General features: G+C 48.2%; 1 protein-coding gene across 1 annotated transcript; it reads right to left on the bottom strand.

The window, feature by feature from the left end:
* Positions 1–1,944: 1,944 nt before the first annotated feature.
* Positions 1,945–15,148, bottom strand: LOC119090902 (gamma-aminobutyric acid type B receptor subunit 2-like). Its single transcript, XM_037213631.1, has 4 exons — positions 15,105–15,148; positions 5,034–5,408; positions 2,385–2,495; positions 1,945–1,953 (listed from the first exon to the last, which is right to left on the bottom strand). The coding sequence occupies exons 2-4, from the start codon at positions 5,394–5,396 to the stop codon at positions 1,945–1,947; spliced, it is 483 nt and encodes a 160-aa protein (XP_037069526.1). The 5' UTR covers positions 5,397–5,408; positions 15,105–15,148.
* Between the last annotated feature and the right edge of the window lie 562 nt (positions 15,149–15,710).

Raw genomic sequence — 15,710 nt, 5'->3', positions numbered from 1 at the left:
GTAAGTAGTTACCTTCGGGACCATGAACGTGAGTCAACGCTTTCATATCTCTGGCGACTTTTGAGTCACAGTTTTGCGGACGCATTAAGACGAGGTATATTATCATGAACGGAATGGTTGCCCGGACTATCATCCTTGTCTTGTGTGCGAGATACACAAACTTTCGGCCAGTTACTGTACGGCCGTCTTCAGGTGCTATACAATCCTGAGAATGTCTGGGACGATGTTTATTTGCCAGCTATTATGCGTGACAAGCCGAATACTGTCTTGGAATTGCTCGGCTTCAAACCAGGAGTCGTCACGATGCCGTCCAAGCAGTCTTTGATTGCCAGTACAGTGTGCCCCCAACTGAGCTACTTACCAACTGAACAATCATTACCCACTCCTGTTAGCTCATTTGGAAGAACCCTGCGCTTGCAATCATGAAGGCCTGGTTCGGATCCCAACAATTTGAAGGAGATGACTAGGATTATTGGCACCTACATGGCTGATAACCAAGCACCATCCAGTTCTTCTCAGTGCTTCATAACATCTGTCCACGAAGGGAGATTCAACTGGCCGAAGCGTTGTGTAATTAACGCATCAAACGAGGATGATTGTCCGAACAGTTATTCATTCATGACCTTTGAGTTGATGACGCTGTTTCAAAGACATTCCTGCATGGATACCGTCCAAGCAGACTGAGCCGCAGTGCAAGTACGGTTGTGTGCTTAAACGTTGTGGATCACTGTTATGTGGGCCTTGGCTTCAGAACGGCACCACTTGGTGTATGCTGCACCAGGCATGTCAGGTTTAGTACAGACAATGCATCGCGCGTAAGCTATAAATTGTTGCTCGCGTGTGGCCTCTCCTCGTTGGAATGAGTTGGAACACACTGCATCTATTTATAATATAGAAGATTGTCGCGTGGCTGATTCTGGTTGGCCAACCAGCCTGAAACACCGCCGCCACACCTACCAGTAACCAGTTTCTCAGAGCGAGGGGTAATAGATCGATCCATACAGGTCTTTATAGCCATGAGTAACGCGAAGTACAAGAAAATGAGATGTGCGGCGATGTATACAATATCTGTTTACGAGAGAGCCGTGCACGACCCGGACAGGCCTGGGACCGCTGCAACGGAAAACGGACAAGGGGGATTACAAATCGATGGAGCCACGTGATGTGCTTCTACAAAACGCTATCATGATAACGAGATTATGATTGAGCGATCGCAAATAGTGATACAGAATGTAAGTATGCATGCACAAACAAAATGAAATAAAACCAAAAAATGTTGCCTTTATTTTGCTGCGGTCAAGACGAATTTTACCGGTGCACATTTTAGGCATCAGTATAAGACAGTTGTGTCCGCTACCCCTCACGGAGGCCTCAGTTGGAAGTGACCACCGTGACCTAAACAAAGCGCAGCGGCCCAGTAATGCTTCACACAACAATGTACTTCCAACGTGCAACTTTCCGAGACGTACGTCGAGCGGACGCCAAACTCCGGCCAAGTCAATGGCATGGCTCGCTGTCCATTAGCGTGTGCATTAATGCTTGAGTGGGCCGTCAGTAACGGCGAGAAGTCGGCTGCCTCCTCGATCCGTCGCCTGAGCCCGGAGCGGCGCGGCGCGGTCCCCGGGGCCGTCCGGGATTGCGATTCGCTGTCAGCTCGAGCCCAGCCAGAACGCGCCGTCCTGCTGCTACCTGGCAACGGCCGGACGGCGCGGGCCGGAATGGCCATGCCACCAGCTGACCCTGTCTGGAGGCGGCGGGGGCGTTCGAGGGCGGAGAGCAGCGGGCGGGGCGGGTGATGGCTTGTCTCTCCAAGGATCAAAGGCCTCAGATAGGAAGTTCTCTGATTCAGATGTCACCGTTTCCACGGGCGCTTCTGTGTGGATGAGCGTAACGTGGGCCGTGCGAAGCGACGAGTGAAATGTTTTTGTTCTATAGAGCGAGAGCTCAAGCACTCTGGGACCAATCGAGTCCAGGCAGTCGTGTCGCCGGAGGTGAGAGCTATTCAAGCAGGGCTGACTGAGATAACAGCACTCTCAGAGACAATCGAACATCTCCTTTGTCTGAGGTCAAGGCGTGCTCTTCTACGGAAACAGTGTCTGGTACGTGGGAACTGGAAACCGCCCGGCCGTTTCTGACATACGCATCATGTATCAAGCTCACATATCGAAAGCTTGTCGAGCTTGTGCATTGCGAGTCCGTGCATCCAGAACAAGGAGGGCACCCTCCACTCCCCAGAACACAGCGCACTCCAGTGTAATCTCGCCCGTTACCTGTAGTGCACGCTGCGCTAGAATGCTGAGATGATGAGCTGATCATGATGAGTCACAATGTCTGCCTCTTGGCAAGGTCGTGTACCGCGGGACAGCGGTCGGTCGGCCGCTCACCTGGTGCAGGGTGGAGGCTATGGCCCAGATGCCGTCGTAGGCGTAGCCATGGAAACGTGAGTAGGCGTTCCCACGCACATGGTTGTACTGCTCGTAGTACTGGCTGGCCGTCTGCAGACGAAATGAAAATATTAGAGGCTTGTTGAAGCGTGTTGGCTGGTGATCGAAGGGGGCGCATGCAGCGTTTACCGATTGCCGAAGATCAGTTACGATACCGTTTCACTTTTATCAGTTGCCTTTTACAGTATGTTATCTGCGTATTTTGAAGAATTACCGCAACTGGTTTCAGCGGATCTCCTTCGATCTAACGTATTTCATTCTTTAGGCATGACAACGCTCAATGCACAAGGAATATCCTAATAGCTGAGAGCCCTAAGGCTCATTCTTTTGTCGGCGGCACGGGGCGCAGTGATGGATCAGAAATGGAGTCTGTCGGTTGCCTTGATTTACTCGATGAGCCATATTCTACAGCTGTATCCAAGAAGAAACAAATTGAGGATGTCCTCAATAAGGCTTCGTGATGATGTCTGACATAAATTCAAGGAAGCGATTTCCAAAACAAATCGGTTGTCTTCCATGACAACATAAGGAAATGGACTCTTCATTTTGCCGTCTGATAAACTGCGCATTGGAATAGTTGCCCTGGATTTCGTTTTAGATTCAGTATGCTGCCGAAACACGAGCAAAGGCAAATGAAACATATTTCTGAAGAGGGGTTGGTCGACACGATCTCTTATCACACTGTTTACAGTAATGCGTCCCCGTGTAACCAGCCATACAGTCAGGGTTATCTATTGTGGTGTATAAATGCATCATCATTCATTACACTTGATTTTCCATCATACATCCCACAGAGGTGTGTGCAATTACATATGTCATGCTGGTGGAAATCATACACACGCTGTTTGCAAGTCTTCGCCGAGCAGAATTGTGTTCGACGCGAGCTGAATCATGGATCGGCTCATGAGTTAGTCGTTTTGGGGTGGGTCAAGTCATGAACTGCAACACTTTTTCGTAGATTTCATGAGCTGAATCGTGAGCCGATGGTGTCTTAAGATTATGTGTCAGCGAGTCATATGGCCCAAATGAAAATGGCAACATAAAAACACCCAGCACCCCAGACAAATCAACAGCCCATTTCAGATTGCTAAAATGAACAGCATGCAGCAGTAATATAAAACGCTTTGCAAGATCAGCAACGAAGTTCTCTACCGCAATTTATAAGTAGCCAGCCCAATATTGTTGATCCTGAGCTAAATTTTACAGAATCTCAGCCAGGAACCAGAGTATATTGCATTGTGCAGATATCCTTCATTCCTATATTGTATGCTAGAATCAATGAAAGGTCGTCTGCTACCTTGAAAATCTAAGTGCGGTCATATGCATTCAGGTCAATTATCACTGCAATGAATTAATCCATGACTGACCCCGCACTACATTGCTCCATACTACTTGGTCAGCTGCAAGCATGCTTTTTCGGAAGCTATGTGAAATAAACAACAATAGTGGCGAGGTCGATTAGTCCCACACGCGCACTGTATCTCACAGGCGACCCACAAGGGATAACATAACTAATCCTTTTCACGCAACTTGGGTGCAAATCTGACCTCCAAATTTAGTAGTCTTGGAATGCGGGTAAAGTGGCGCACAGCACTTTTATCTCCACGCAGCGCGGAAGTCTGTTTTCACTCCTCACTCCTCGTAGAGTGACCCGATGATGTAAGTTTGGAACACCCTGGTGAAAACGGCGGTCACCGCTAACTTTAGCTTATTCTATCAGTTTCTTCAGTTCAATTCAGCTCCTTGCTGACCGGAAGTCGAGGAGCGAGGAGCGAATGAATTGGATTTTCGCTGCGCTCTTTTGTAAGAAATGTTAGTCTAATTTGTAATACATATTACTTAAGTAACGTAAGGTCATCACATGTTTGTAACTTATGGTAGATGATCCCTATTGCAAGAAATTAAATCGAATGTTGAATTGTTGGCATGCCATCAATACCAATGTCAATACCATGTTAATGCACTTGGACGGCACTTGGCAAGTGCGGACTGCCAACTATCAGGTTCTATGCAGTCTAGTTCGCAGGTGTCAGGTAGAATTGCAGGCCTAGAACTGAGACTTGAGAGAGCTGGTTGGTAGCAGGTTACAGGAAAAACATTCGTTGCCGCACTGCATATGCTAGGTTCAAACTATAAACTTGCTGCTCAGCTATTCGTATGTATTTTACATATCATGGTATATAGTATATATATATATATATATATATATATACGACTGAGTTATAAAACAACAAACCGAACATGAGTTGGATTTTTGATTTTGCAAGCGGCGCGAGTCATGCGTCAAGTGATTCAATGCAAGCAATGGGTCTGAACCGAGCTGAATAAAAAAAATGGGCCCGCCATGAGCCATGGCTGGATGGGATCTCAAAATCTGTGACTCGGTCCTGAGCCGGATAAAAAACGAGTCAAACACAACTCTATCCCCAGACCAGCAAAGCAATGCCTTTCGAAAAAATAAAGACGTCGACAAAGTCCGTCACATTCCCCTGCGTCCCGGCATGACACAGTCAGCTGGCGCCAGTTTGCGCAACAGCTGTCCGCGCTCGACCAGGCCGGCAGCCGCCCGGTGCAGCCAGCGGGACGTACCATGCCGGAGACGGTCTTGCGCTGGTTGTTGCTGAGGTGAAGCACGTCGGCAAACACAGCGCCCGGCAGGGCATGCAGCACCTCGGCCACGGTGCAGGGCTCGGCGGCCTCCGGGCCGGCGAACTGGTCCTCGAGCCACCAGCTCTCGCCGTACAGGCCCACCAGCACCCACTGGTAGCGGCGACCAAACATGCCCTCGCGGCGCGCCTCACAGAATATCCGGCGCGCCCAGCTGGCGTCGAAGCTGCCCAACACTATTCGGACGTCCTTGCTCTTCAGCTTCTGCAGCTGGTCGGTGATCTTGCCGGCGAACGTCTGCATCTCCACCACTTCCACGGAGAAGGTGTCAAGCAGGCCGACCATGTCGTTGTGCGCCTGCAGCAGGGGCACACGTCAGTGGCGGCCCGAGCGAGCCCGTCGGCCCAGACGTCCGACGCCCAATTTATGACCGGTATCAATGAAAGAGCCCTGTCGACCATATATTCATTTCGAGCAGGTCATCCCTCGCCGGCAAATGTAACCGGCGACAGGACATCAATTGCAGGAACACGTTCAGGGACGAGCGGGCCGCTCTATACCGCCCGCCTCTGCTCCGAGCCGTGAGCGCCACTCGACCGGAACGACCGTCCTGAAGGGAGTGACCTCTCCAGCTGGCCGCGCGGCGGCACTGGCGGCGGCGGCTGCCTGGGGAGGGCGGCTGCCAGGTCGGCCCGGCTCCGCCACGGGCGCGTACTCCCACGGCTCGTTGATTTGTTATTCAGCCAACTTGGTACCATCTTGAGAAGATGATTGCTTTCCGGGAATGGTCCACTCGGGTCAGCTTTGAATGCAGTGGACGCTTGCGACGTCGTCAGAGAAGTGGCCGCTGGCATTCACGCATCGCTCGCCAGCAGGTTGCGCACCATTTCGTATTGCCTGGCGTAGCCAGCGGCCACCAAGCGAACGAACCTCGCGACATCTACAACCTTAAACCTCGACACCTACACCAAAGCTGTCGGCAAGCCTCCTAACACAGTGGCACAGGCTGACCTGGCCTCGCGTTCCTCCAGCCGTCCGGGCTGAGTTGCGTGCGTTCGCGACCCCGCCCACCGGAACGCCTCGGGGCAGGCGGACGGCCGTCCCTCGTGAGCTGCCGGCGGCACGCTCTCCCGACAAGTTTCAACGGCTCCGTTTGTTTACTGGCCGGGGCGCGCGCAGCAATTAATGGGGCCGGCCGGCGGCCGGGTAGCGTGCCACGTCGCAGGCGGCACGCCCCGGCCGGCACAGCCCGCCACCACAACAGCGCGCCGCGCCCCGGCCAGCGACGACACAATCAGGCGAGCCAGAGCCAGAGTCAGAGCCAGAGCCAGAGCCACCGCCGCCACGCCCGTAAGCGGCCAAGTTTTCCGCTGTTTGCCGGCAACTTCCATCGGCATCTCTCTACCGCAGAAGACGTTTTGTTTGCGGTTACTCCGGCAGTGCTGAAAGGCTGGCTAGCTAGGGAGGATTGTGTGGTTACACGGCTGTGTGTGTGCATTCACCTTCCGTTACTCTTCCCTCTCCGCAGACACGAGAGCACGGAGGTAAGGGAGGTGGGTGGCTGCTGAAATTTGAAAATATCTCTCACACGGAAATTTTCAAATTTTCGTGGCATGAGTCTTGTAGCGAAGAGTATCAAAACAGGTCAGAGCACATGCTGTAAATTCCAGGTTCCAACATGTTGAACCCGGAGCGTCATCTCGTCTCGTCATGTCTCTGTCTCGTCTGTTCTGTCTCTGTCTCTGTCTCTGTCTCTGTCTCTGTCTCTGTCTCTGTCTCTGTCTCTGTCTCTGTCTCTGTCTCTGTCTGTCTTGTCTCTGTCTGCTTGTCTATGTCTCTGTCTCTGTCTCTGTCTCTGTCTCAGTCTCTGTCTGCTCTGTCTCGTCTCTGTCTCTGTCTCTGTCTCTGTCTCTGTCTCTGTCTCGTCTCTGGCTCTGTCTCTCTGTCTCTGTCTCTGTCTCTGTCTCTGTTCTGTCTCTGTCTTGTCTCTGTCTCTGTCTCCTGTCTCGTCTCTGTTCTGTCTCTGTCTCTGTCTGTCTCTGTCTCTGTCTCTGTCTCTGTCTCTGTCTCTGTCTCTCTATGTCTCTGTCTCTCTGTCTCTCTCTATTCTCTCTCTCTCTCTCTCTCTCTCTTCTCTCTCTCTCTTCTCTCTCTCTCCTCTCTCTCTCCTCTCTCTCTCTCTCCTCTTCTCTCTCTCTCTCTCTCTCGCTGGCATGACACTCACTCCATCTAAAGGGGTTGTTTCTCTTGCAGTTGGCAAGCTGTGTCCCACCTTGCCAGTTTTTACTCGTAGCCTCGCGAGCGATGATATGATTGTTGATACCAGCTGTCAAAACTACGCAAACAGACCTTCCCGCTCATCATGGCTCCCCATTTCACTCAAGGAAACCACATGGTGAACTAAAACAACTCATGCGCCTACAGCATATGCCTGGCTGTAGTGGTGTCGCCAGTCCAGTTCACTGTTTGAGTGAGTCTTTCATCATACTTCAATGATGTGTCAAAACCGCCGCTAATTTCTTATCTTTGCTTTCTCAGTGGTTACGGTCATGTGGACCTAGAGATAGTGACAACCTAAAGATGGCATGCTTTTCAATAAATTTGCACGGCTATAAAGCGCCTTTTCAGGGAGCGATAATTGGTTTCTGAACCACTTGAGTTACACCTGTAAAAAATAAATAAGAGATGTGATATAGGTTACCAGTTGATACGATACATCATACGCCTTTAGAAAAAGCGTCCCATCTTTGGGGCATGGCTCAAAAACATACCCTGCTGAAACATTAGGTCCAGTTACGTCTAACAATAGCACTGGGTTATACCAGTGCAGCACCGTCAAGACATAATAAGGATGTAAACGGCAATTATTTTCGAGTCTAAATACGCTGTCAACGCTTTGTAACAGCACTGCACTTCTTCCTTCTTAGTGACACCGGAGTGTATACCGAGTCCGCAACAAATGCAGTTGTCACGACCATCGTCGTCATGGCGGACGGCAGAATTTGCTGGGGCTGTTGTCGGCTATTGCGGGTTAGAGGCATCGTTTTGAGCTGTTTTTACCCACATATTGCAGACCTGGGGACTAAAAGTGGCAACTCTACTAGTGTGGATGACGTCAGTATAAATGAAAGTGTGTGACTGGGACAGCTGGCGGCAATGGCCAGTTACCGAGAAGCGCATTGACTGAATTTGAACCAGTGCGTCACTGTAGACCATGTAATGCTCTCTTCTCCGAAGCCATTGCGCTTCGCAAGGAGCTGCTGTAGTTAAAGCCATAGTGGCCACAGAGGAGAGATCAAAACCATGGTGTGATGTTTCGTTGAATTCGCGGGATAACAGCCTCATGTTTGCAAGTCGTTTTCTCTAAGCAATGCTTCAAGTTTTCGCAATATTTATTACATAAGCATTTTGACAGTGTTGAAAAGATTGTGGAGAACGTATCCGTTGCAAAATGGAAGATAAGTGAAACATGTTACTTTCATTATAGTGAGCGGGCCTAATGAGATGTTCTCCCGCAAGAACGACTGCTTCAAATCGAAATCCTGAACCATTCAGAAATATTTTGAAGAAACTCGTATTACCGTTTATATCAGACACGTCTAATCTAACAGTAAGTGAAAAGTACAGGAAGTGGCATACTGGTTGAACGCGTAAATTGCTAATTTAAATTTTATGCTGTGCAATCGTAGTTTCTTCGTAAGGCAGATACTGCTCGCCACCACGTTAAAGGAAGTATTCTGCATTTGTATAGGATTTCAAGCTGACATAACCGTCTTAAAGATCGGTTAGTGCAGTCAACAGTCCTGACCTTGAGAAAACCCAGACCCACCGAAATTTTGAGTTGCACGCCCCCGAAGATATGTGGACATTTCCAGCGAGGCTATTTCAGGGTCCCCGGTTCCCATTACACCATAATAACGTTATTAAAATCCTGCCAGTCCATTAGCCATGCGGCGATTAAGGCCATGAAAAATATAATTGTCGAAGTGTTCATATCTGGCGTTCGTGAGCGCGATTTCCTGATGTAACGGCTGTCACTTGGCTCTCAATCGATGTTGCGCAAAATGCGATGACGTAATCAAACAGTGACGTATTGAGGAGCATATCTACTAATTAGAGAAAATGTGTGACCTTGCAATTTTTGTGGACTTATTTGAACTTCTCGATTGTGTGAGCAAGGACCGTGACCAAAACCTTGTTAAAAAAGTCGACTGCATTAATGAATATCAGGCATATGATAACTGTAGGGAGGTCCATCTTAATTTCCTGTGAAGCATTCCATTGAATATTATTGTTCATCGCCTGTACTGCTACGGAAACAGGACATAGTAGCGACAAATAGGACAACAAAGACTTTAATTCACGGAGTAGGTGGAACGCTACGTAAACTCATTTTGTGGAGTAGTTCGCAGCGTTAGATCGTGATCTTCGAGTCAAGTACGGTTTGAACAAATCAAATTTAAATTGGATGCTGGAAGTTCACGCAAATCTTTTAGGGAACAGAATTTGTTGTAATCCTTATTTCAATAGCCTTATTGCCCCAAAACCTATTCCAAATTACATGACTTTGTCTAAATGGCTTTCGTCGTATCAGCTTCGAATCGGCCACCAGGATTGTCTTTGCTAGCAACCATGACCTGACTTAGACCCACTACAGGTTAGTAGCCCTGATTTTTTTATATCGCAAGATTGGCTTTTCAAATTTGTGCAGCCAAGCACAGCTTCACATCGCCATGCCGCACCGTTCAGCCATCATTTCCAACAACCGCGGCGGTCAAATTAACTTCCCTCCCCTATCGACCACGTGACAGCTTAGAACAAACCTACAAACGACGGTCAAGTACAAAAGTTAGGAAGGTGAACAAAATTGCAGGTAGGCTGCAACTTTCAAAAGCAAACTCAACTGCATAACATGGATATGTGGCATTTTACTCCTCCATGATACCAGGTGACGCATGTTGTAAATGCTATGGCGCTAGGCAGGAACAATATTTCAGGAGCTCGGTCGTTGCCAAATTTCTATCCCCCGACTTTTGGTTTTAAGGCGGAGGAAAACGTGACGACCTCGGTCCTGAAAATTACCGCACTAGTGCCGTGTGACAACACACACACATACACACATACTTCTCTCTCTCTCTCTCTATCTCTCTCTCTCTCTCTCTATCTCTCTTCTCTCTCTCTCTCTCTCTCTCTCTCTCTCTCTCTCTCTCTCTCTCTCTCTCTCTCTCTCTCTCTCTCTCTCTCTCTCTCTCTCTCTCTCTCTCTCTCTCTCTCTCTCTCTCTCTCTCTCTCTCTCTCTCTTTCTCTTTTTCTTCCGGAACAACAGTTTCCCCTTGATTACCATTCATTTATTGGTTGGAAGGTTCCTCGATTCTAGGCAACTTTCCTTGCCCATGCCTTTTGATGTTCCGAAACTTAAGGAAATTTGTTCTTTCGTACTGTGACTCAGGTTCTTAAAGCCTGAAAGTGAGCCGATCAGCTTTATATCCAAGTCTCACCCATTTTTAGATGCTAGAATTATTCTGTTGAATTCATCCTCATCAGGTTTCTTCTTCAAGTACAAGGATATTCTACCCTAAAGACTACCAATCGACTGCCGCATGCCAGTTTTTGTGCCTCGTGTAGGGCATCCTACATACCCTTTTACCAAGATCCACCCTTGGATCTTGCACAGCGGCATTTGGCAGGATTGGGGTAAATCCCTCCAGCGGAAAGTTTTTTTCGCCACCTGATCCCGCCCACATCCGAGAACAACCACATACGTGTTACACTCCACTTTTGACTCCAATTTTGGTATCTCGGGCAGAGCATATTCCTCGCTCAATTCAAGAATCTCAGCGTCTCCATGTACTTACATGTGCGTGTGTGACATTTTCCATTTGTCTGTGCGTGTTTTAAACCATTGTGGCTGAACGTGTATGTTCTTTTGCTTGATCATTCAGCCGTTGTTCTGCAAGCGCGCCGTGACCATATACATATATATATATATATATATATATATATATATATATATATATATATATATATATATATATATGCTGCCTCTTCTGGTATGAGCGCGTTGATCTATTTATATCCGAGTTTGTGGCACGATGAGATTACACTCAGTGTTCATCTGATTGGATCATGAATTAATTCCAATCTTTGCGCACATACTTATTCGTGTTACTTCATGAAACTGTAATTGCAACCGGATTATTAAAAACGCTGACATGTGTTCAGATAAATGTCACATGCGTAACGAGGTCCGAAATAGTGCGGTCACATACAAACGCTTTTCACTTGTGTATTCACCATATCTTTACAGCAAGACTCTGCCAGTAATGACCAGTTTTGGAGTGTGCTATAAAATACCGCATCTTGCTTTTGGGACATGAAAAGGTGAAAGCAGCACAAACCCCAGGTAATGTCGCCGTTGTCGACGACGACTGATAGACATGGTATATGGTTTCTATTATGCAGGCATCTATCGTCATCAGACCTGACCGCGAAACAATACACCGATTATCTGTGACGGATGGCTTCCATGGAACGTTTCCGCCAAGCATGCATGACCTCATCATGACCGCTCATCACGTCATCAGCTCTGTAACCTTGTCGGTCATGACCAACTAAAACATTTTGCCTCCAATCCCTGCATGCGGAAGTTTGGCGACTTGCTCGGACTCGATTAAACCTGTCGGGTCCGGACATATCTAGCTGATGACCGCTATTGCCCGCAACACAGAGGGCACCTTGAACCATTAAAGTCGGGCGCGGGGCCGTGCTGCAGAGCGTAGTGTCGGTCATCGAACCACCATGGCATCACTCACAGTTGATGAACACTAAAAGGCTGCGAGCAGGGGCACTTTACAACCCTGGGACACTGCAGTGCCATTTCGATATTGCCGCTGAAGCGATAAATGAAAATAAGCTTTGGTTGAGTTGCAAGGTGCAGCAAAGCCAGCAAATGTCACATGGTTGAAACTGCTCGGAGGGCGATGACGTGTCCTTGTTTGTTCCATTTTCTTCCATGCACTTCTGTTTTGCTCTGTTATTTCTTACTCTTGAGCTCTACGTAAAGTCATAAGTGTTTGCATAAATTTCAAGCCAGTGAGAGGCATTGCGCGGAGCGGGGTCTCAAACCCATAAAGGGCCTAATATGCTAACAATGTCTTGATTATTTTTCCCTAGCGTATGGAAACGTTGACCAATTCAGACATAAGTAATAGCGAGCACTGTCCTTGCCAATAAGCTATTGCGTCTAATATATATATATATATATATATATATATATATATAAGTATATAGACATATATATGTATCTTTGCTCTAAGAGATCAACAGGTCTTCTTTTATGCAAAAGTTGTTGTAAATGACGGGATAATTGTTGGGTAGCATGTTGTTCTTCAAGTTCTCGATCTTAATAGCTCACCTTCTCTTAGGTGCCTGAATGGCATGCATTAAATCTCCAAATACTTGCAGCGTTTTGTCCCACATAGGACGCCATCAGGCAATTACAAGCAAGCGCAATATTCATGTAACACTAAATATCGGTGTCATTCACATAATGCGTAATAAAATCACAATAAAACATAAGTTCGGTTGAGGTCGATCGCAGGAAAAATTCACGATGAAGTGATCACGGTGCTGGGGACAAAAAATATGGAGAACTCGCTCAATATTTCTGAATTTTTCCTGCTGAGGGTTTATTCGCATCACATTGTTTGCACATAAGCGCATGGTCTCAGAGCACATTACTTCGTGCTTTTATCTTTAAGATTGCCTACTCTTTCCCGAGTCACGATGTGTTGATCTTGTTTTGCTGTAACCCGCCCTTACTTAGAGATGAATCGAGTTCGAAACGCATTTCGATGGATTTCAGTAGTTTGTGATTTTTTCCCTTCCCACGTCAAACCAATAAGACAGGTATCACGCACCGCCGGCGCTCCGCCATTCGGATGTGGTCCAAAGCTTACTGCAATGATGCGGCCCTTCTGACCGAGCCGTGTGCAAATTTTACGTTGCCAGGTGCTGAGAGTACTGAGTATTCACTGCATTCGTGCACGCCAGACGAACCGACGTTGAGAAATTGCAATATTAACATTCACCAGACGAAAATGCATTGACGCGGCGTTCAGGTGTCATTCTGGTGCCAACACCAACTATGAGTCTTGTCTGACCCATGAGTCTGGTCGAACCATGTGTCAAATCTCACCATCAGTCCGGTCAGCCTATGAATCCAGTCAGACTGCGAGTCCAATCAAAACTATGAGTCCAATCAGTCTATGAGTCTGGTCGCGCTATGAGTTCCGCCTATGAGTCTGGTCAGATTATGAGTCCGATCAGACTGAGTACATTCGTGCTATGAGGTCCGGTCAGACTCTGAGTCCGGTCAGACTCTTGAGTGTGGTCAGGCCCGGTGCTTTTAATGAAATAGGGCAATGAATTTGCAGTTGTTTACTATGGCAATTGTGGTTAAAGTGTTGCAAAAGTACTATTTGGACTGCATATTGACCACAATTAATGAGGATATTACGCTTCTGCAGGTAGCATAAGGGCAATCTATCTCGGTTGAGGCCACAGCGTCTGACATTTGAGAATGGTTTCAAGAAAAGGAGACACCGGTCACTTGCCGGTCGATTACTATGAGCCTTGGACCGGAAAGTTTTGACGTCCCTTGGTGTGTTGTGGGTGGCATACGCGCCTTGCGCTTGATGTCACCACTTCATCTGCACTGGCTGACAAAGTATGGCATCACTGCCAAAAGACGCCCGAACAATGGAAATTGTGTGGTTCGCGCACGGGGATGTATGACTACACACATCGACTGACACTTTTATTCAGACGATTACCCGTTTTCTCCTTCTTTAGCACATTTTAGTCCTATATCTCTGCGACGTACGGTCCAAATCTGGGCCCGGTTTTGATCCGGAATCGTCGTCTTTTGGTGACTGGAAAATTTTGCATATTTTATGTCAATCTTCCCGGAGAGGCGCAATCCTGGTGGCATCGCAAGGTTGCAGGAAAAATCTCACCCTATCACAGAGCTTGCACACAAATGCCGCAGAATTTACGCAGTACACATTACCGCTCGTACTGGGCTGAAAAAACATTGGACTTCCTGTCGCCGAAAACTGCATGAACTTTCGACTAGTGGTTGCAAAGAAATGAGCTTCTATAAGGCGGGACACCCAGGCCGGGCCAGGCTCGGCCGAACCCATACTGAACCAATACTGAACCAAGGCCGGGCCAAGGCTGGACCAAGGCTGGACCAAGGCTGGACCAAGTCGCTCGATTTGAACACAAGTCGTATACTTGTAGATTAGGTTAGGCACACTCAACTTCGCGATCAAATTGTCTTTTCTTAGCATTGAATTTGACGTGGCACAATAGCACACACACAAAAAAAAAACGTGTGGGAAGTTCATTAATATGGGCAAGCACCAAGTCGACAGATGGTCGCAGCTCGCCAGGTTAATGTACCTAAATGATCATCTGTTGGAGAGTGATGATACCGCACTCGCTAACCAAGTGAACATTTCCCCTGTATTTACGATAACTACGGGCATGCTTCCGACTCTGTGCTTGTGAGGAAGGCCTGAGATTGACTTTCAGTCACAGTGGTGGCTTTGCCTTTCCTTTCATCCTGCATGATCATGCCATCTTTGTGGTCATTCGTTGAAGCAGGTAAATGCATTGCGCTACAGCCGAGTATGCTGACAAAGTTGGTGTAGTAATGTCTTACAAGTCATTCTAGAATATGCGGACCCAATTTACACATGCGGATAACCTGTTCTTTCATTACACGTAACATTCAAAGCAACCTACAATCCGCTGACACAGTTGGTGACGAGCATACACAGCCTCCACAGACATGGCAGACACGGCTTGAGACACAACCTCGACAGACACGGCTTGAGACACAAACCTCGACAGACACGGCAGACACGGCTTGAGACACAACCTCGACAGACACGGCAGACAGGCATTGAGACGCAACCTGACGGACACGGCAGACAATCTACGAGTGAAGCGGTGATCGCCTTGACGCAGCGTGCCCACGCAACTTACCAGAGTGTAGCGGGGGTCGTCTTGACACAGCGTGCCCACGCGCTTCCAACCGTGCTGCTGCACGAAACGCCACGCGCGCCACGTCCAGGTCACGGGCGTTCGGCACAATCCGGTAGAAGTTTGGGAAGTTTCTCCGCGTAAACATAGGGTGAGTGTCGGCGTAGGACAGCTGAAACATACCAACGGGAGCCGAAGCACCGCTGAAACTGCGGCATTGTCGACCAGCCATGCGCGGCAGTGGGGTTAACAATGCTTGCTGCGCTAGTTTCAACCACTTTAGCAACTCGACGCTGTTTATTGGGTCGGGCCTGATGCGGTTGGGCCAGCAGTAGTTGAAAGACACCCCCACGCAGCAAAAGTGCTGTGATCCAGCCACATTCGTCACGTCGCTGGCATGTGTCGTCAACGGCTCACGTTCTGCATGCCTTTACAGTACAGAGACCGAATTTTAGCACAAGGGTTATTTCCCATGATGACCCTTTCCATCAATAAGTTTAAGTGTTGAATTTTCTTACCGAAGTGAGGTTAATATGGTCATTGCATAGATTGTGCTGGTATTTCCCAGCGGGGATATCTTTGGCCGTGCGCTGATGTTTGACAGTTCTT

This window comes from Pollicipes pollicipes, unplaced genomic scaffold (assembly GCF_011947565.3).
Source record: "Pollicipes pollicipes isolate AB1234 unplaced genomic scaffold, Ppol_2.1 Scaffold_3207;HRSCAF=3762_pilon_pilon_pilon, whole genome shotgun sequence".
NCBI lineage: Eukaryota > Metazoa > Arthropoda > Thecostraca > Pollicipedomorpha > Pollicipedidae > Pollicipes > Pollicipes pollicipes.
Note: the sequence above shows the minus strand (reverse complement) of the source record. Positions and strands in the feature narration are given on the sequence as shown.